Raw genomic sequence first — 20,299 nt, 5'->3', positions numbered from 1 at the left:
GGAGGTTAGCCTGGCCTCTGATTGATACATGGCTAGATTTACCTCACTGCACCTTCTCTGTGAGTGACTGCAGTGTGACCTAGAGGAATAAGTCCCCTAGACAGGGGAGGAGGCAAATGAGTACAAAACAAATCTGGTCTATTTCTTGTTTTGACCCACTCCATCTATCTTTTACATCTTTGGCTGGCAGCAGACGGTGCAGAAGGACTGCATGCCATCCGCATCTCATGGCTGCTTGGCAGAAGATGGTACAGTACGACTGCTAGCCATCCTCATCTCTTGCCTGCCTGGCAGAAGATGGTACAATACGACTGCTAGCAATCCTCATCTCTTGCCTGCCTGGCAGAAGATGGTACAGTACGACTGCTAGCAGTCCGTATCGCCTGCCCGCTCACCATAAGACGGTTCAATAGGACTGACTGCAGGACTAAAGAGAATGACCTGGTCAAGTCACTCCAAATTTAGTCCCTGCACCCATGTCTGCCCAGGCGCTCCCAGCCGACGTGGCCAGGAGCACCTCGGACACGACGAGGATGACTACCAATCGTATTGCACCGTCTGCTGCCAGAAGGCAATGGGTTGCTGCTACTGTGCAGCAAAGCCGTACCGCGTCTGCCAGCACCCAGGAGACATAGGGTGACAGTTACCTGAGCGGGCTCCATGCTTGCCGTGGAATGGCATCTGCACAGGTAACTCAGGAAAAAAGGTGCGAAACGATTGTCTGCCCTTGCTTTCACGGAGGGAGGGAGGGAACGGGGGGCCTGACGATATGTACCCAGAACCACCCGCGACAATGTTTTAGCCCCATCAGGCATTAGGATCTCAACCCAGAATTCCAATGGGCAGCGGAGACTGCGGGAACTGTGGGATAGCTACCCACAGTGCAACGCTCCGGAAGTCGACTCTAGCCTCGGTACTGTGGAAGCACTCTGCCGAGTTAATGCACTTAATGCACTTAGAGCATTTTCTGTGGGGGGACACACACTCGAATATATAAAACCGATTTCTAAAAAAACGACTTCTATAAATTCGACCTTATTCCGTAGTGTAGACATACCCTTGGAAACATAATCCCAGCGCTACATACAAAATGATGGGGGTCTAAATGTGCTGCTACTCAAGACAGAGATCTTGGAGTCCTTGTGGATAATTCTCTGAAAACATCTGCTCAGTGTGCAGCAGCAGACAAAAAAGCTAATAGACTGCCAGGAACCGTTAGGAAAGGGATAGATAGTAAGACAGAAAATACCATAATGCCACAATATAAATCCATGATACACCCACACACCTTGAGTACTGCATGCAGTTCTCAGCCCATCTCAAAAAACCACAAGCATATTATCATTGGAAAAATACAGAGAAGGGCAACAAAACTGATGAGGGGTATGAAACAGCTTCCAGGTGAGGAGAGATTAAAAAGAATTGAACAGTTCACCTTAGCAAAAAGAACAGGAGGACTTGTGGCACCTTAGAGACTAACAAATTTATTTGAGCATAAGCTTTCGTGGGCTAAAACCCACTTCTTCGGATGCATCTAAGTCTCTTAGTCACCTTAGTCTCTAAGGTGCCACAAGTACTCCTGTTCTTTTTGTGGATACAGACTAACACGGCTGCTACTCTGAAACTCAGCTTAGCAAGGAGACAACTCGTGGAGGCTATGATTGAGGTCTATAATCAGGAATGATGTGGAGAAAAAGGGTTATTTATCCTTTCACATGAACCATTCATTCATCCAATGAAATGCATGGCGGCAAATTTAAAACAGACATAAGAAAGTACTTCTTCACACAACACATAGTCAACCTGTGGAACTCATTGCCAGGGGAACTTGTGAAGGCCAAAGGTATAACCAGGTTAAAAAAACAATTAGATAATGTGATGAATGATAGGTCCATCAATGGCTACCTAGCCAAGATAGTCAGGGACACAACCCCATGCTCAAGAACAGACCTGAAACAGACTTTTGATTCACCAAAAATTCAGGAACATTTCAGATTTGGTTCGCCAAAAACTGAATTTTTTTCCCCAATTTTTTGGAACTACCACCAAACCAAAATATCAGTTCTTCACCCTGCTCTACCCAGGGTCCCCTGCTTGGCTGAGGGGACTTGCAAGGAGAGATGTCACTTACTGCTTGTCCATTCATAGTGAGACCATGTCATTAATAGCTGTTTGAGGGGGGCCTATGTGACATGAGCTGCTAGACCCCACAGGGCAGGCGTTTGCATCATAAACACAAGTGGCCCCTTTGGACGATGCAGCACAGTGGACTGTGCATATTGATAAGCTGAGCAAGGCTGGAGACGGCATCATCCCTGTCACCCCCTCGAGGCAGTCTGGCCAGGGTAAAGCAGAGCAGGGTGCTCTGCGAAAGCTGTGTCTGAGTCCAGGACTCCCATCTCCAGGCCTGTCTGTCTAGCATCTCTCACCAGTACTAAATGCACAGGCAAAGACAAGCTGAGCTGAATCTTCCTTTCCGTTAAATCAGCTGTTGCTTTAAGCAGGACAATAGCAGCGCCCATCATAACCCGCCTTTTCCATGCAACATGTTGGGATTGTAAAGAGCAGCAGCCCTTCAGCGGTGTGTAGCATTCTGGGAGCTAACTGGACTCAGGGTGCAGTTTGCAAGTCAGCCTGGGCACAAGGCAGTGGGCATCCCCCAGCAGGTCTCTGCCATGAAGCTGGACACCAAGCGTAATGCTTAGAAGAAGCCATTAAGCTGTGCGGGGGAGAACTTTGCAGCCACTCCACTGCCTTGCCCTGACACTAACAGCAGCCAGCACAAATGGTTCCAACTCTTAGCCATGAGCACTTCGCTGCTAAAACAACCCATGAAAAAGGCAGCTCAGGGACTGTCCCCTGCAGCTGGCTGGGAGATGCTTGGAGCTGAACTTGGGGTATTTCACTCTCAAAGCAGCCCTCCTTTCCCCTCGGCCCTGCCCACTTGATGGAAGAGGGGACCAGCTGGTGGGGAGGGGAGGACCCCTTAGGTTTATAGATAATTCTCACAGGCGCCCTGGGGAAATCAGGGTGAAAGGCGACAGAGGCAGCAGCAGCCCTGCTAATGACAAGGACCCACCCCATCTATCAATCACAGGGCCGGGGAGGGGCAGTGACGGACATGAATAGTGTCTGGGGCACACAGCCCCTGGCAGACGTTCTCTCTGGATACAGGGCAGCCAGCATGTCCACGGGCTTTGCGCAGATGTGCCAAGAGCTTAACACGATGCTCCCATGGGAGGCTTCCCTTGTGGCCTCTGGCGAAACCTAAATTCTGGGGGAGCAGTGTGTAGGGGGGGGTGTTGCAAAGGGGAGATTGAGGCATTTGCTTTCTCCATTTCATCAGGATGATTTCCCCACTGGCAGAAGGAGGGCAGGTGGAAACAGGCTTAGATTAAATACCTTTTGCTGGAAAGGCTGATACTTTATCCCCAACCCATACAGAGGGTATTGATGGTACGGTACAGGGTTCAACAGGTGTACAGTTATGTTGCGGGTTGGGGAAAACCTCCTGGCAGCTAATGGGCATAACAGCCTTCATTCAGGATCCATGCAAGAAGCACTTCCACTGCTTTATGGAGTGAGATAGCTGAAACAATATGAGTCACTGCACAGCCACAGGCAACTTTCCAGGCTGCTCAGGAATCTGAGTTATGTGGGCGGAGGGTTTCACTGGGGCGGAGTGTAAATGCAGAGGGCTGGGTGGGTGAGGTTTATGTGCATCTGAGAAAGAAAGAGAGAGAGAAGCACACAGAGAAAGCAGCAAGGGAGCCTCAGAGAATCAGGGAAGTGTGACCCTGGTGAAAAGCGTAGGGAGAGCTTTTGGGCTAAGTGCTGGCTGGAAAGTGGCTTGGAACGGTGAGCAAAGAAATTGTCTCCTGAAGAACAGAAACTGTTTGATTCCTGCTGTGTTCAGGGAAACAGGACTCTATGATTTTCTCAAGGCTACAGAGGGAGTTGGTGGCAGAGCAGAGAACCAAACCCAGAACACCTGAGCCCCAGGCCTGTGCCTTAACCACATGGCGACCCTTCCTTCCCCGAGGAGGGGGACCTCCTGTGCTGCTTTGAGTGCGTGGGTGGGGGCGGGCACTAGACAGAGCCCCCAGGAGGTGGGGAGCAGAGAGAGAGATGGGAAAAGGGACACAGGTGGGGAGTAAGGATTTAAAGAAGAAACAAGAGTGAGAGAAAGGGGCAGGTGGAGAGAGAGGAAGGGAGAGGGGGAAAGACTCTCCACTGCTTGTCCCTCCCATCTGCCTTCTTCCCACAGCCACCAGTGGCCCTTGGCTCCCAAACAGGCCCTAAGCAGGTGTGAGGCACAGAGTGAAGGAACCAGGTCCCCCTTCCCCCCATACCACCCAGAGCCAGCGCACCCTGCTTCCTGTGGTACATCTGGGTCTCCCCTACCCCCACCTGAGCAAAGTGAAGATGTCAAGAAAAAAGGCTCCAAATCGGATTGACACCCATTGCCCCCCTTAATAAAGTTTATTATCAGCCGGTCTCTAATCCTTTTAAATCCCCCACAGCGGGGGGAGGGCCAGGATTAGAGGAGGCCGGCGTAATCCCAATGAATTTGTTATAGGAGGATTTAGCCAGCGCCAGGGGAGCAGATGGCCCGGGACCAGCTCTGGAAAACAACCATTTTCCTTAATGATTTGTAACAAGGATAAAAGGGCAGGAGAAATGGGGCCAGCAGCTCTGGGGAGAGGTGGGGCATGGGGAGAAGGGGGCCACAGTGCAAACAAGAGGAGGCAACATCAGTTCATTCAATCCCTTAGAAAACAAACCAAGACAGTCAAAGCCCCAGCAAGATGCACAGTGGGGAGGGAGGACATGCTGCCTGCCCCAACCTCCACGCTCAGCATCCCGGGAAGAAGCACACGCCCATCCCTGGAGAGAGGGTACTAACAGCACCTGGTGACAACAGTGCCCAGCATGCCCACGGGGAGATGGGGAAAATGGTTTCAGGTGTTTCCTCACCCTACATCCAGGCCTCCCCCCCACACACCCCATTTGGGGCAAGGGCATTTGATTGCCCTGACAGTGCTGCAGAGGAGTCCATACGCCAGGGCAGAGCCCCCTCTCAGGTGCCGCTCTGAAGCGAACTGTTGAAAGGGACCAGAGGCGGCCAGCCCGGAGGGAGGGGGAGAGAGAACTCCTCTACTTCCCTCCACCACAGCTCCAGGAGCAGGGGCAAGCTTCCCCCACCCCACTAAGGTGCCTCACCACAACCTGCAGGACTCCCGCTAGGGTGGGCGGGTGGCTCAGGCTAGGAAGCCCCATCAGGATCTGGCCTGTGCTGACAGTAGTGACATGAATTGTCCATCAGGAGCTGAATGGAGCCCCACCAGCTCAACGGACACAGGGCCATGAACAGCAGGCAACCAGGTGTGGCCCTGACAGCCCCCTCAAGTAGAATCAAGCTGGCGACAGGTGAATGGCTCCATAATCCATTAATAATCCTCTCCTCTTTCTCATTCCCTGCTCATCAAGGACCAAAGACACCTGCGTGCTAGTCTCATATTCAGGAGAACCACCTGCAACAGCCAACCTACTGCTCCAATATCAGGGCAGCACTGCGAGCACCTGGCAGCCAGGGAGACCAACTAGAAACGGCCAGGTGAGGTGCCTGTGCTTAGTTCAGTGCTGCTGGGATGCTAAGGGCTGGAGAGCAATGGGCATCCGAGTGCCTTGGGCTAGTCTCCAGCCAACCAGGATGGAACTCTGAAAACAGCTGAGCCATCCTCTCTCTGCCAGGCCAGGCTAAGTGATGCAAAGCTTCTGCTGGATTCAAACCAGGCAACAGGGAGGGAAAGGAAGGCTATTCCTGGCCCTTCCCGGGTGGAGTTGGTGCATGGGGGAAATAGGACTTTAAATTCCTTTGGGACAGAACATGGCAGAGGGGAGCAGAGTGGGGTGGGGGGGTGGGAATCAAAGGCTATGCTCCTTGTAAAATGGTTGCTACTTTAGATGACAAATGATGCAGTGTGGTGCCTGGCTTTGAGCGAAGGCTTGGGTATGGAGGGCCGATGCACTGGAGGATCCTGCACAGACAGAGGAGATGTAGGGATGTGCATGGATTTCTTTTGACAGAGGGGAATCAGAAGTCTTTCCTCAGATCCCCACCCCCAAGCCAAGAACGTGGTCAGTAGCACACATGCACTAGGGATGCAAAAAGAGGTGGTCAGAGGGCCAGGAGGGGGCTAGTGGAAGGAGGCCAGGAACAGGAGGCACAAGGAGAGGTTAGGTGGAGAAGAGATGAGTAAAAATGACATGAAGGAAAAGTGGGCTGGTCCCTAGCCCACTGAGCTCCTTGGCTGGCCCCACTGGAGTTCAGCAGAGAGGGTCACGCCCTGTGTTGCTGTTCTGCATCACAGCAGTTCAGACCCACACTCAACACACTTTAGACACACGTGATCCAACAAAGCAGAACATTTATTAGCAAAAATAATTTATTCCATTAACACAAGCAGCCACCGCGTTCAGAGACCCCAGTTCCTTCTGCCGCAGCAGCCTGGCACCGGGAACAGAGCACAAACCAACCACCACTTTGAAAGTGAAGAAAATGAAACCAAACCAACCTCTTGTGACAAAACTACAGAAAAATGTTTCTCCTCCTCCCATCCTGGAGCAGAGCGTTCCACAGATCTCAGCCTGGGGGCAACACACTGAGGTAAAGGTCTAGGTTGGGGCAAGCCGCTCTGCCCCTTACAGCAGACTGGCTGAGATAGATAATGATGCAGCACCCCTCTCCCTTCCCAAAGGAATCTATTCTCTCCAGTGACACACAAAGACCCATAATGTCAGGCAACATGGAAGGGCATGTGTGACCCCATCATGTGATGTCAGAATTCCTTTGAGTGGCTATTTTCCATTCACAGACACCAGCTCATCAAGGACCAGGCATGCAGGAAGCCACTCCAGAGGGTTGAGGGATGCCCATTAGTAGCTCTGAGTGGGCTAGCATAGCTCCTCATGGGCACAGTCCTGGGAAGCTCAGATACATTCCAAGCCCCATCCAAAATCCAGCAGCCCAGCAAGCTGGTCCCCCAGCTCCAGCCTGTAGATGGCAAAAGGAAGGTAACCTAGTGAAAATCAGGGAGGAATCCACAGGTGATCTCAGAGCCAATGTTTTGTAGCTCAGGAGTCCAGATTTTTTTAAAAGGCACATTTAGGAAAGGAGCAAAGAACTCATCTATCCCACTCTGGGCTTTAGAAACATCCCAGCAGGCTTAGGTCAGATCCATCAGGACAGCACAAGCCCAGGGAAGGGAGAGCCACAGGAGCCTCACCACTCCCAAAAGCAAGTCCAGGCCTCACTGGAAGAAGCAGAGAGGCTCAGGGCAGGAGATGTTCTCAAGCACCAAGTAGGGGATGGGGAGAGTGATCATAGGTTGCTCCCCCCCATACCCCATATTCCAGGGCAGTCCCCATTTCCAGGCACCCGTCCCTCCCCTCCTCCTCCCCAGTTTTGGGATGCAAAAAGAAACAAACAAAAAAAAGGGGGGGGGGCGGAGATGATAAAAACTTAGCTCTTGTCCACAGGGGGGCAGGCTGGCTGTCACCCATTGTTGCTGTAGGAGCCCCGCCAGTGGTGGTGTGAGTACAGATCGGCTGCTAGCATTTTTACAGCTATCTGACCTGGTCAGATGCCACGGTGGCAGAAGCACAGGCAGCCTATCTACATTGGCTTTCTGGCTGGCAATGGAGCACAAAACCACAGCACAGACAAGGCCTTAGAGCAAACCCAGCAGGTCCTGTAGGGCAAGGTTTGCAAAGGTGACCAGTGATTTCAGATGTTAAACTGGACATGCCTTGAAAGGGGCAGGATTTTCAGCCTGTGACAGTCAGGCCCTTTCGAGGCCTCTCAAGCAGGCTGAACAAAATCCCTGGTCACTTTTGAAAAGCTTGGTCCTAACTTGTAACTAGTTGGATGCACCCTTTGAAGAAAGCCTACGGGTACCTGGGGTTACTTGGATGGTACCAGGAGCTATGTTCAGAACAATCAAAAAGAAATGCTCCTTCACCCACTGGGCAGCCAGCTTCTGGATCCCACCAGCCCAAAGGTCATTTGCACAGTGCTAGACAGTCCCTGCCCTGCAGACCTCACTCAAAACAATGCACAAACCAAAGGACAGGATGGGAAGCCACAAAGAGCTGGCGAATGACTGGGGATAAGTTAAGCAACTCTTGCAGTGCCACGATTTGTATTAGGATTCCCTTTCCTCAGCTCAACGGTGACTCCAGTACAATGGGTTTCACAGAAAGCTTGAACAAAGTGACAATCATCTGCAGGCCGGTGAGGTGCGCTAACACCAGGGGTCAGAGATCAAATGCTCCGGGCTGATGGTGCTCACTATACAAGGATGTGGGCGGGGATATTCCCAGGACTGAACAAGCACCCAGGTGCATCTGGGTGCTGGGATTGCGAGACCGAAACACAGTACCCAAATGCGTGGCGGGAACCCTAATCGAGGCGCCCATACGTGCATGCTGAAGCGGGTGGGAACAGAGAGGGGTAATGGAGCAGCACAAGACTTCCTGGTATGTTCTATGGCTTTTTATTGTACAAGGGGAATTTGGCTCGAAGGCTGGCCCCACCCAGGGTGCCAAAAGGAAGAGTTCCAGTTTCCTAAACACTATAATAGGGGGGGGGGGAGAGGGGAAAAGCTCCCCACCTCCTCCCACTTCTAATGTTAAAGCATGAGGATAGCAGCAAATCTGCCTGACAGGCTTCCAGAGAGATGAGCGTTGGCCCGAGCATGGCCCCAGCAGGTGAAACACAGCACAGGCTGACACAGAACCCTGCCAGCACTAAACCCCCCCCCCACACACACACCCATACTCAGGAGAAGGCTGGGGACAGCCTCACCCACGACAGGCCAAGGTGGCCCAGAACTAGATGCTCCAGCAGAACGGTCTGTATCCTTTCCCACCCACCTCTGTGCCCAAGCGTGCTCTGGGCTGCAGGGAGGCTGGATGTAACAGCTGTTCTCATTTAACACAGCGACTCCTCCCCTGCGAGCCCTGAACTTCAGAAGCCAGATGCCAATGGGTGAGTCTGACCCCTGTGGCCATTTCTCTCGGTCTCTCTCACGAATGCAGAGCCAGCATAGGAGGAACCCAAGAGTGCGGAGCAGGTGGTATTTCAAGATAGGATTGAGATGCATTAGTCTAAGGAGCGCAGTGGCTCGTGACACAAATAGTACATGGGGCGGGGGGGAATGTTTCAGGTCAGGATTAAGGTGAACTGGCTTAACTCTGGCTACACAACTTCCTCAGCACCTGTCTGTGTTACGCATATCTCTAGCCAGTGGCACCGCAGTCCCTTATTTGTGGGGGGGGTGTCACCTACACTGAGCATAGTGCAAGAGCACCTTGGGGTGAATGGATTAGTGATCCTGGCCTACAAGAGTGAAGGAATCATCTGGCAAAGGGAAAGTTCTGCACCCTCTGGGGCAGCCTGGGAGCTTGGGGCTGGATTCACCTTCACCACGGTGCAGCAGGAAACAGTACCAGGGCATGCAGCTGTGCTATTCCCTCTGCTAGCCTTGCACCCCTGGGCTCTCACTGCTCCTGGAACTTAGGGGGCAGCCTCTGACAGATCAGGTTTTCACTCTTTCCCTGCACTCCCGCTGCAACTCAGGATGAGAACTCGCAGAGCAGGACTGACACGTAGGCAGGAAAGCCCAGCTACTGCAGTGGTGATGGGTGTGCAAGCTCTCACAGCATCCCCTAACCCTGACCACGTCTAGAGGCAAGTGATGAGCATCGCATCTGAGCCCATTCAACCCTTTCCTTCTCTGCTGAGAGCGCTAAGGGTGCAGTTACTGCTGGGGGCTTTCTGTGGCGGGGATCCCGCTGTGCTAGGAGCTGCATTCAGCCCCCCTGCATGGAACAGCTGCCAGACGGCAATCGCCACTGAGCCAAGATGGACTAGCGATGGGGGCAGAGGCTGTGCAGTACCCCAACACCATCCTGGCCCCCTACTCAGTGGTACCAGTTGGTCTGTCTGACCGGTGGGAATTTGGAAAGGAGTCTGATCTAACTCTTGGCCCAACCGATCACAAAACACAAGAAGCATTAGTGACCCCACAGCGATCTGATCCTTCCACCGCCCAATGCCTATATTAACTAAGCCTGGCTGTCCCAATTCCCCCTCCTCCCCCACCCCAACTCTAGTGGTTTAACCCCAAAGGGCTAGTTCTACATGGTGAAAACTGATAGCGTAGCTGGAGCTGTAGTACAGGCCTGGTGTGCGCTGAAGAGGTTTTGAACCCAGTTCAGAAAGAACAGGTCTGGCCACCTTCTACACTGCAGCTCTAGCTCGCTTTCAGAGGGGTGGTAAGTTCCGCCCAGGGCAAATAAATCAGCCCAGAGAGACACGACTGATCAAAGGCAAACTGCTCACAGCCCCAGACCAGAAAGGAGGCCCCCCAGTCCTTATTAATGGCTGAGCTACTGTAAGCAGGGAGGCAGCTAGAACTCCCCCCCACCTCTCCCAGTTCACTCCGTCCTCCAGCCCTCCACCCCGACCCGAAAGCGGCTCCACTCGAGGTCTCTGAGGAGCTCGGGTGGCTTGGTAAGGCTCTTGGATCCCTGAAGAACACCCTGCCACATCTATCTGATGGGCGGCCCCATGTCCATGTAGCCAGCAGTGGTGAGATCCAGAAACTGTCCAGCTGCACCCACTGCCCTAGCAACCCTTGTGGAGAAAGTCTGATGCTTCTCCAGCCACAGAGCCCCGGAAGGAATCGTTTGCACTTGCCCTGTACCATCACCCCCACCCTACCAGCGCCCCCGCCAGCCTCAAGCTGTGGGGAAGCCGGGGCGGCCCTTGCGGAGCCTCGTGCGCATGCGGAAGAAGGTGTACATGCCCAGCAGGCACATGGAGGAGAGGAAGTATAGGACGATGCACAGGCTGAGGTCCAGGCGGGAGAAGCCCACTCCCAGCATGCGGAACCAATGGTTCCTCCTCAGGGCGTCCCCTTCATCCTCCTCCAGGGCCCCGATGAGCTGCTTGGAGCCCCGCCCCCGCCGCCTCAAGCGCTCCCAGGCCGCGGCGTAGTCAAAGTCCTGGTGGCTGTCGTCCGCCAGCAGCAGCGGGATGGTGTCCCTCTTGCTCAGCCGCCACTGCTTGTTGGCCGCCACGGCTGCAGCCTTCAGGGCTTTGCTCTTGTAGTGCAGCTCACTAAAGTTGTCCAGGTCCACAATGTCCTCCTCCAGCTCCTGTGTCTTGGGGTTCATCCGGACGATGCTTGGTTTCCGTGGCCCTGAGGAGCCTCGTCTTTCCGAGCCACCCACCTCCATTCCCACCCCTGCGGCCTCTGGTTCCCCTGGTCTCCTTTCTTCTCCTTCGTCCTCCTCTTCCTCCTCCCCTCTCCCATTATCGCCTCTCTCTTCCTCCTCCCCTCTCCCATTATCGCCTCTCTCTTCCTCCTCCCCTCTCCCATTATCGCCTCTCTCTTCCTCCTCCCCTCTCCCATTATCGCCTCTCTCTTCCTCCTCCCCTCTCCCATTATCGCCTCTCTCTTCCTCCTCCCCTCTCCCATTATCGCCTCTCTCTTCCTCCTCTGCCTCTCCTCTCTCTTCCTCCTCACCCACGGCCCTCTCTCCAGCTCCCTCCTTTGCCTCCCGGCTGTGCCTGACCACCAGCACCATCTCAGGCTCTGTGTAGTCTAAGATGATGTTGGCCGGGGAGAAGTGGGCCTTGAGGAAGCGCAGCACGGCTGCCTCGTCCCACACGTGGCGCCTGTTGACCACGCCGTGACACAGAGGGCACAGGTCCGGGGGAGGCCACTGCAGCTTGGGGAATTCAGGGTCCTCCGTCTCGGTACCTGGATAAGTCAGATGGAACAAAGGCCTCAGATACAGTCCCACCAGAGGCTCCAGCAGCAGGACGATCCCAGTACAATAACCACAGCATTTAATACCCTCCCAATGAGCCCTGAAGGAAGGGGAGTAGCCTTTGTGCCTTACGGATCTTACAGACACACCCCAAACCTGCCCAAAGCCCTCCAACCTTAGCCTGCTCGCACCTTGCTAGTGTGAGACTCCCAGCAAGGGGCGCAGTTCCAGAGGGGTCTGCACATCACCCTGACTTGGAGGTCATGCACAACTCGCCTGCAGGAGCAGCTCTGTTTGCTCACTTGCCCTTCAGCCATCCTGGGGGTTAGGGAGCGGGCGTGTAAGAACCCCCAGCCTACCCTAGTGCCAAGAACAGGCTCTCGTAGCCGACAGCTGCAGCCCTTGGAAACTTGGGATTCTCCTCTCCACCCCCTTGCCCCGCAAATGACCAACCAGAGCAGGGACAGTCACCCCACAATGGGACAAATGTCGGCAGGTTCCCCCAGGCTTCAATGGGCTCTGCCCTCTCCCTGGCAGAGAGTCCCTGGGTGTCAGCCTGGGCCACATCCTTGGGCCACGGGGGTTCCAGGTGAATGCTGTGAGCTGGAGTGGAGGGTGCTATGCCCCCCTGCCAGGGGAGGTTGCACCAACAAGCAGGAAGTCATTCCCCGCTTCCTTCCCCTGCCCAGCCACTCTTGCTCCCTCTTCCTTCTCAGCTGCCAGCTGCTTTCGTCCCAGCTCCCCTGAATTTTGCTCTACAGGGGGAGGGGCAGCATCTGCATGCGAATGGAGCATTTGGAGAATCATCTTGGGAGGAGGGTCCTCCCAGGGCACATGGCAGCTTTTAAAGCCCCCGGTGGGAAGCCAGATAAGATTTAACTGCTTCTCTGGGGCAGTCTCTGGCTCAGCACCACCAGCTGCCTGTTCCCTTCACCTCGGGGGTCTGCGATCCCTCCCCACAGCCTTCCACCAGACCCCTGCCAGGCTGCAGAGTTAACCCGTGGCCGCCCGCCTCCTGCTTTCAAAGGAGAAATGAATGAACAAAGCCGGCCCGTGGCGTGCAGGCAGAGCGCTCTCACAGCTCCCTGTGCCCCAGGCTTCGCCCTTCAGCCAGCTTCCCCTGGGGTTATCAGCCTGTGAGAAGAGACGTCCCCTCCCTGCGCAGTGGTGGCAGGGCAGGCATGGCGTTATCGGGGAGCTGAGTCAGGCCCGGCCTGTGCTTTACAAGCCGGCTCACAAGGTTCATCTCAAATTCCAACCCCCCCTGCATTCAGCTGTCCCCATGACCCTGTCCCCCATCCCTCCTCAGATATGGCCAGAGGGTCTGGAACCCCTGCACTGGGGGCTAAATTCTCCCTCGGGCGCCTCGCACCCCTCCTTCCTTGGCCAACGCCAGACTCGCCAGCAGGACCCCCCCTTACCTGCCAGTCGAGCGTTGACCCTGTTGTGTCTTGACCAAAGCCAGAGGACTGCCTTGTCCACGCTTCTCACTTTGTCCATGGACTCCGCTGCCATGCCCTCAAAGTGCTGAGCGCACTCCCGGCAGCCAAAGAAGGACCAGACGTAGCCGCGCATAGCGCCAAGGACCTCGAGGGGGCCTGGAGGGGGAGGCAAGACAGCTCAGCTGGGGAAACCCTGGCACGCTCGGCTGGGGAAACCCTGGCGACTCAGAGAGGCACTGCGCCTGCCAGGTTCTTGCCAGAGTGCTAGCAATCCAAGGCCAGGTGGGTCCACGGGACCAGCCAGCTCAGGATCACAGCACCACGGAGCAGGGGGCCTCAGCTACACTGAGAGGGCTTTGTGGGGCCCAGCATGGGGCTTCCAGTGGAGTGAGACACGCTTAGAGCATTCAGCCCCACCTGCACTGGGCGGTGTTGGCACAGCACCATGGGACACCACGGCACCATGAGCCAGGCTGGGCAAGGGGATCCTGAGGGAGACCAGCAGAGACGCCAAAGGCTGGCTCGGCAGTCGGACTTGTATGTCCTGTTTAAGACACATCCCCTGTGACCCAGCAGGCCCTGGGGCTAGTGTTCAGCTGTCACTAGAGAGCCACACTACAGAAGAGCTAGATACTATTGTTGCTAGCTGTTGTCTGGTGCTCCCTGAGCCAGAGGGGCTGGCTGAGCTGAGACAGCAGTGCCCTTGGCCCTGGGGCAGGAGAGAGCGCCATGCACAGCTGACTGACGATAAGGTGCTAAGATTCCACAAGGGAGCACGACCCCCTTAGCCGGCTGGGAAGCTCAGCACTCTGACCCACGCGTGGGAGAAGCGGCAGCCAGCCACCTGACATGAGAGCAGCAGAAGGTTCCTGCTGGGGGGATCCAGCAAGCCACAAGATACAGGCTTTAGATACAGGCTCTAGGCATGCAAGGTGGGGTGAGAGGAGATTGGGGCATTACAATGGGCCACCTAGTCTGGGGCTTACCGACGTCCTGGCTACGGGGGATGGACGGAAGGGCTTTCCCAAACAGGGAGTACAACCCTTCTAAAACCCCAGGACTGCCTTCAGCTTTCTGGCCTAAGCCTACCTCCCCTCTCCCCATCCCATGGAGCAGCAGCTCCCGGAAATTCCGAGCTACAGCCAAGGGGAACTATCATGGTGATTCCCATACCCCTTTCTCTATGGTCAAGAGCTAGATCATCCGGCACATTCAAAGTGGGACATGCACAGGGTCACCTGTTTACCTGTGCCCAGCCTGCGGTACCTAGTCGCCTGCACTGTCAGGAGGTGGAAGAGGGTCCAGAGGGAGCAGGGGTAGCCTCGGAAATGAGGTTTGCTTCCCTGGCAACCCACCCATGTCATGTTGTTCGACAGCACTTCCGGGGCTTGACCCTGATGGGGAGAGAGACAGGCAGACAAAGAGTAAACCTCAGGGCTAACACGGGAGGGCAGAGGAGGGAGAGCAGAAGGGGACTGAGAGAAAAGGATAGGGGAAAGCAAACACATGCACATGCCGCAGGGCTAAAGGGAAATCATCTCTAAGTGACCCACCTCTTTTCTGTTGGTCAAGACCCGCTCCAAGGCACTGTAGGGAATCCTTGATTCTCTCATGTTCCTCAGCCACCTGTCCACAGAGCGCAGGAAGTTCTGGACAAAGGGGCGGCCAGGAAAATACTGCGGCAAGAACAGAGAGAGGAGGAAATACATTTAACGACAAAAGCCTTGCTACCCATTATGGCCGACGTGAACCCAGGCGCGAGAGACATTTCTGCTTTGATTCCAAGGGACATTTTGAGACCTTTACTGAGCATGCAGGCTAATAGGACACAAATCATCCTACAGCGATAAAGTCAGGTTTTTAGCAATACTATCATGTTCCAATATGCCCTTTGCTAGCCTCTCCCAGGTGGGAAATGGGGCGAGACCTGGATTGTGGACAACTCTCGGCGACTGCAATGCCAGCCTCTCCCAGCAGTCGTCACTACAGGGAATGGTGCAGGTGCACTGGTTGTGGGGAGCTCACAGCTACGCTAGTCTCAGGCTGTCCAGCTTGGTATGAAGCCTCCCCCTGCAACAATCCAAGCAGCCAGCACTGGGAAGCCCTTTCATTTGTATTCAAGCTGCCACCATTGTGAATAAGTCAGTCCTGTGGGCCAAGAGCCAAGATCCAAATCTCGATCGTAACTCCAAATAGTCTCCGAGGAACACGAAAAGCTACTTTGACAATAAGTCAACACAAATCCGATTAGTATCAGCACTTTAAAACCGCAAGCGCTTCGGGGGGAGGGGGGGGGAGAGCGAGTGATGGGGAGGGAGGGTGGGGAGACCCACCTCAGGGAGAAACACAAAGAGAGGAGACAGTGTAGGTGGGTAAAACCAGGAGCGGGGGACCCAGGAAAGTGCAGGGGGCATGAAAGAAAAAGGGTCTAGCCTCCATGGACATCCAGTTATGCTAGACAATAAATAAACACAGGGAACTGACATTTCTGATGGGGAGCCCCACCCCCAATCTCCTTTCAAAGGCTCCTGTGGGATACTGGAGATTTGGGGTGAAGTTTAGCAGGTGACCCGTTTTAAAATAAAGGCTTCTCTCCCCGCAGGCCTACCCATCTTTCGGAAACGTGAGATTTAAGGATCAGAGTCTGGACATGCAGAGAAGGAAAATTCCCTGCAACTGTCAGGAATGTGGGAATCCTGGTGACATTGCTCCGTCTAGTGGCCTAAATCTGAAAGAACACCTTGCACTGAGCACAAAACTGTTTCCTCTAGACTATGGTACACACCCAATCACCAGAGGAGGAGGCAGAAGGGAGAGAGGTTGCAAGAGAATCATTCCCCTCCCCATCTATACCTCCACACACACCCATTCCCCTTCCTCCCCACCCCACCCCCCATTCCCCTCCCTACCCACACACCCATTCCCCTTCCCTCGCACCCACACCCCATTCCATCCACACACAGCCACACCCCATTCCCCTCCCCATGCACCCACACCCCATTCCATTCCCCTCCCCATCCACACCCGCATCCCATTCCATCCACACACACACTCCTCTTCCCCTCCCCATCTATACCTTCACTCACACACACACACACTCCTCTTCCCCTCCCCATCTATACCTTCACTCACACACACACACACACACACACACACACTCCTCTTCCCCTCCCCACCCACATCCCATCCACATCCACCCCATTCCCATCCCCCGCCCCCAACATCTCTGAGCTTTGCAGGGAGGGAGGGAGGGAAGTTGGTGAACTGGGTTCCTTGTGCTATTTCAGTCTTGGACTCTGTTCCCTGCATCTGAACAGCTTTGTCTCCTAATCTGGAGCTGACATTACCAGAGCTGCCTGACACCAAATGCATTTCACAGTATAGACTGGTCCCCTGAAGCTTTCAGAGCCTGGGGGACTGGTGTAGCAACCCCCGCACCCCCGACACACACACACACAGCGCCACCTTTCAGCTGTCAGTGGGTTGAACACAGCCTGCACTCTCCTGGGGGATTGTATTTTGAATGGGAAGGTGGCAGGGTGGGGTATTCATTTAACAAAACCTTCCGTGCTCAGGAAAATGGGGGAGACTGAGAGCAACAGCTAAAGCCAGGCTGCAAGCAGGCTAGGTGTTAAGCAGGCTTCAGCACAGCCATGCCAAAGCACCTCAGGCCTGACTCACATGGCCACTGGCTATTCTCGTCCTGCCCTCCTGACACACTCCTTCCAATGCACCTCAGTCCTGCCCCGCACCATCCCCTGCTAGTCTAACTTCTGGTCCCTTCACAGGCACAGCCTGCCAGTTTTGTTAATCAGGCAGCAGCTGGGCAATTAGGGAAAAAGTAATAAGGGTCTAAGCTGAGAACCCAAGACTCATTGCACTAGTGACCCACATTTAGATGAATAGATTTTAAGGCAACAAGGGACCATTACAACCATTTATCTGACCTCCTGCATAGCGCTGGCCACAGAACCACACCCAGCAATCTCTGCATCAAGCCCAGAACTTGAGTTTGAGCTAGAGGTTCTCCTTTAAAAACACACCCAGTCTCGATTTAAAGGCTTCAAAGTGATGGGGAATCTACCCTGTTCCCAGATAAGATGTTCCAGTGGTGAATCACGTTCATTTCCAGTCTGCATGTGTTTAGTTTCTGACCATTGGATCTCGTCAGCCCTTTTTCTGCTTCATTAAAGAACCATCTATGATCAGAAATGTCTTCCTCAGATAGGCACTAACTCTGGGGCTGGAGCACCCACGGGAAAAAAATGGCAGGTGCTGAGCACTCACTGGCAGCCCCACTACCAGCACCTCCCCCAGTGCCTCCTGCCCGCCGGGGGGCCCTGCCGATCAATGCTTCCCCCTCCCTTCCAGTGCCTACAACAGATCAGCTGTTTTGTGGCATCAGGAGGTGCTGGGGGGAGGAGTGAAGGCACAGAGCACACAGGGGAGGAACTTGGTGGGGCGGGAAGAGGAGGGGCGGGGTGGAAAGAAGCAGGGTGGGGATGGGGCCTTGTGGGAAGGGGTGGAGTGGGGGTAGGGCCTGGGTGGAGCCAGGGGGAGCATCCCCCTGCAGATTAGAAACTCGGCGCCTATGCTTCCTCATCTTTTAGACCAGGGGAGGGCAAACCACGGCCCACGGACCAGATTTGGACCATCAGGGCTTGCAATCCGGCTCGCGGGATTGCCAGCCCTGTGGTGCAGCGGGGCTAAGGCAGGCTCCCTGTCTGCCCTGGCCCCATGCCACTCCCAGAAACAGCCGGCACCACGTCCTTGCGGCCCCTGGGTCGGGGGAGAAGGGTTCTGTGCGCTGCCATCACCTGCAGGCACCGCCCCCTGCAGCTCCCATTGGCCAGGAACAGGGAACTGCAGCCAATGGGCGCTTCGAGGGTGGTACCTGCAGGCAAGGGCAGCACATGACAGAGCCGCCTGCCCCCCCCCCCCCCCCCTAGGAGCCACTACTGGACATGCTGGCCACTTCCAGAAGTCAGGGAGCCTTCCTTAGCCCTGCTGCACACCGCTGCCACTCCGGAGCCACTCGAGGTAAGTGGCGCCAGGCTGCACCTCAACCCCCAGCCTTGAGCCCCTCCTGCACTCTGCACCCCAACTCCCTGCCCCAGTCCTACATTCATGGCCCTGCATGCAATGTCCCCACCCAGATGTGGCCCTCGGGCCAATAAGATTGCCCACCCCTGTTTTAGACATAATCAAGTCATCTCTCAGCCCTCTCATGGAGAAACTAAGACTGAGCTTACATCTCTCACTATAAGGCACATCTTCTAAACCCTGAATTATTCCGGCAACTATTTTTGGAACCCTTTCCAGTGTTTCAAATCAAACCCAAGTTTCCAAAGGAAATGGACTCATGTGCAAGCCCAAGGAGTCCAGATGGAGACTGCACATTTAGAAGAGGTCCTTAGTGGTCCCTTGCTACAACAATCGCATTGCATCCCACGTGAGGAGAGTTCTTTCATCCTGTGGAAGAGGATTTCCAAAGGTAAGTTCTGAAGGATTGTATAGGAGACAATATACGGCCAGCAAGCCACATATCTGCCATAGCAAAGCAGAGGTCCCACGACACTTCAAAGCCACTCACTGCAGAGGGCATTGCTGTGTGTGTATTTACCGGTGCAGCCAACGCAGATGCTTAAGGTAGAGGTGGGAGCAGGAGGAAAGAAGTTGCATCAAGGTGGGTGGGGGGGAAGAACCAGCCACAGAGGTGCCTTCTTGCCGGAGGTTCAGGGGGAAGTGGCTACGGTGAATGGCTGAGCATGGGTGGACGGGGTTTCCAAAGGTGTGGTTCATGTCTAGGCTCAATGTGATTGGCCACGTCACCAGCGAAGGTTTGGGAAGGGCACATATAATTTTCATGCCCAGCCCAGGGGACGATGCAATTCCTATTTCCCATTTATCTAAACAAAGGCCCCGTATTCACAACCAGGGCTCAAGCGGAGTTAGGGACTAGGGCCAAGCAGCCATAACTGAGGGGGTTTGTTAGCGTTCGGCTCAGGCAGAGCTGCGCTCAAGCCAGCCAGAGTATCGTCACAAGGGCTGCTACGCAGGCTGGAATGCGGGATATGCAAACGGCATGGAGACAGGCTTCCCCGGAGCCCTGTTCAAGCAGAGCGTGTGAGGGGATATGCCCAGCTTCATTCACTGCGGGATTCATTACCAGCCTGCCGCTCCTCCAATCCATCCGAAGGGGAGGCCCAGTGACTGCCACAGTGGCAAGTGAGGCCCCAGCAAAAGCCCCGCATCGGCTTTCAGCATGAGGGGGCTACGGACCGCCCAGACCTTGCCTGGCTGATGACTCCTTAGTGCTCACCTTGGCCAGCACTGTCACAAAGTCTTTCAGGGCTCTCACGCGCTCTCCTGTTAGGACAGAGAACCGGGCCACCTCTACCCGCAGGGCATAGTGCAGCGCAGACTCCAGGTCAGCCATGTACACCTTCGAGCTGGAGAATGGGGGAGAAAAACAAGGCGTTAACAACCGGCTGAGCCTGCCTGCACAAAGGGAGTCCTTCGCCCCTGCTCCAGTGAGGGACCTCAGCTGTATCCCTCCAGGATCCGCCTGGGAGGAGGAGACCTCTCATTACAGCTGCGAGTCCTGGCCCCTTCTCCCACAAGGGGATGACAGAATTCAGTCATGACCTGCAGTCTGGCTTCATCCCCAGAGAGGCCAAGGTTAACTCAGTCTCCAGCTTCATTCAGTCCTCAGAGGGCCCTCCGCATGGCGCTCACCCCAGTGGGGCTAGGGTTGAAGGCGCCTGCTCTCTTTATTTTGCAGCAGCAAGAGAAGCAACAATGGTTGTGTTTTACACCACTCCTCAGGTCCCCACATCACAACAACACCAACAGCAAAGGGCCTGCCAATCCACAGCTAAAGCAAAGGAGGGACAGCGTGCAGATAGAAACGGGGGGGAAGGGGCGGGGAGAATACACCAGGACCCCAACACGGTACAGACGCCAGCAGGATGCGCCCCACCACAGAGCCTGCAGGCCTCCTCTGGGGGGAG

The 20,299-nt window shown here is 54.9% G+C and overlaps 1 protein-coding gene across 1 annotated transcript in view; it reads right to left on the bottom strand.

Moving 5' to 3' along the window:
- Positions 1-6,414: 6,414 nt before the first annotated feature.
- Positions 6,415-20,299, bottom strand: part of QSOX1 (quiescin sulfhydryl oxidase 1) — a 39,635-nt gene continuing 25,750 nt past the window's right edge. The window contains exons 8-12 of the mRNA XM_048860325.2: positions 19,609-19,738; positions 14,840-14,962; positions 14,533-14,680; positions 13,266-13,442; positions 6,415-11,834 (exon numbers count right to left, since the gene is read on the bottom strand). Coding sequence (XP_048716282.2) covers positions 10,807-11,834; positions 13,266-13,442; positions 14,533-14,680; positions 14,840-14,962; positions 19,609-19,738 — 1,606 coding nt within the window. The 3' untranslated portion in view covers positions 6,415-10,806. The remainder of the gene's footprint in view (positions 11,835-13,265; positions 13,443-14,532; positions 14,681-14,839; positions 14,963-19,608; positions 19,739-20,299) is intronic.

Source organism: Caretta caretta, chromosome 8, assembly GCF_965140235.1.
Source record: "Caretta caretta isolate rCarCar2 chromosome 8, rCarCar1.hap1, whole genome shotgun sequence".
NCBI classification, from domain to species: domain Eukaryota; kingdom Metazoa; phylum Chordata; order Testudines; family Cheloniidae; genus Caretta; species Caretta caretta.
Note: the sequence above shows the minus strand (reverse complement) of the source record. Positions and strands in the feature narration are given on the sequence as shown.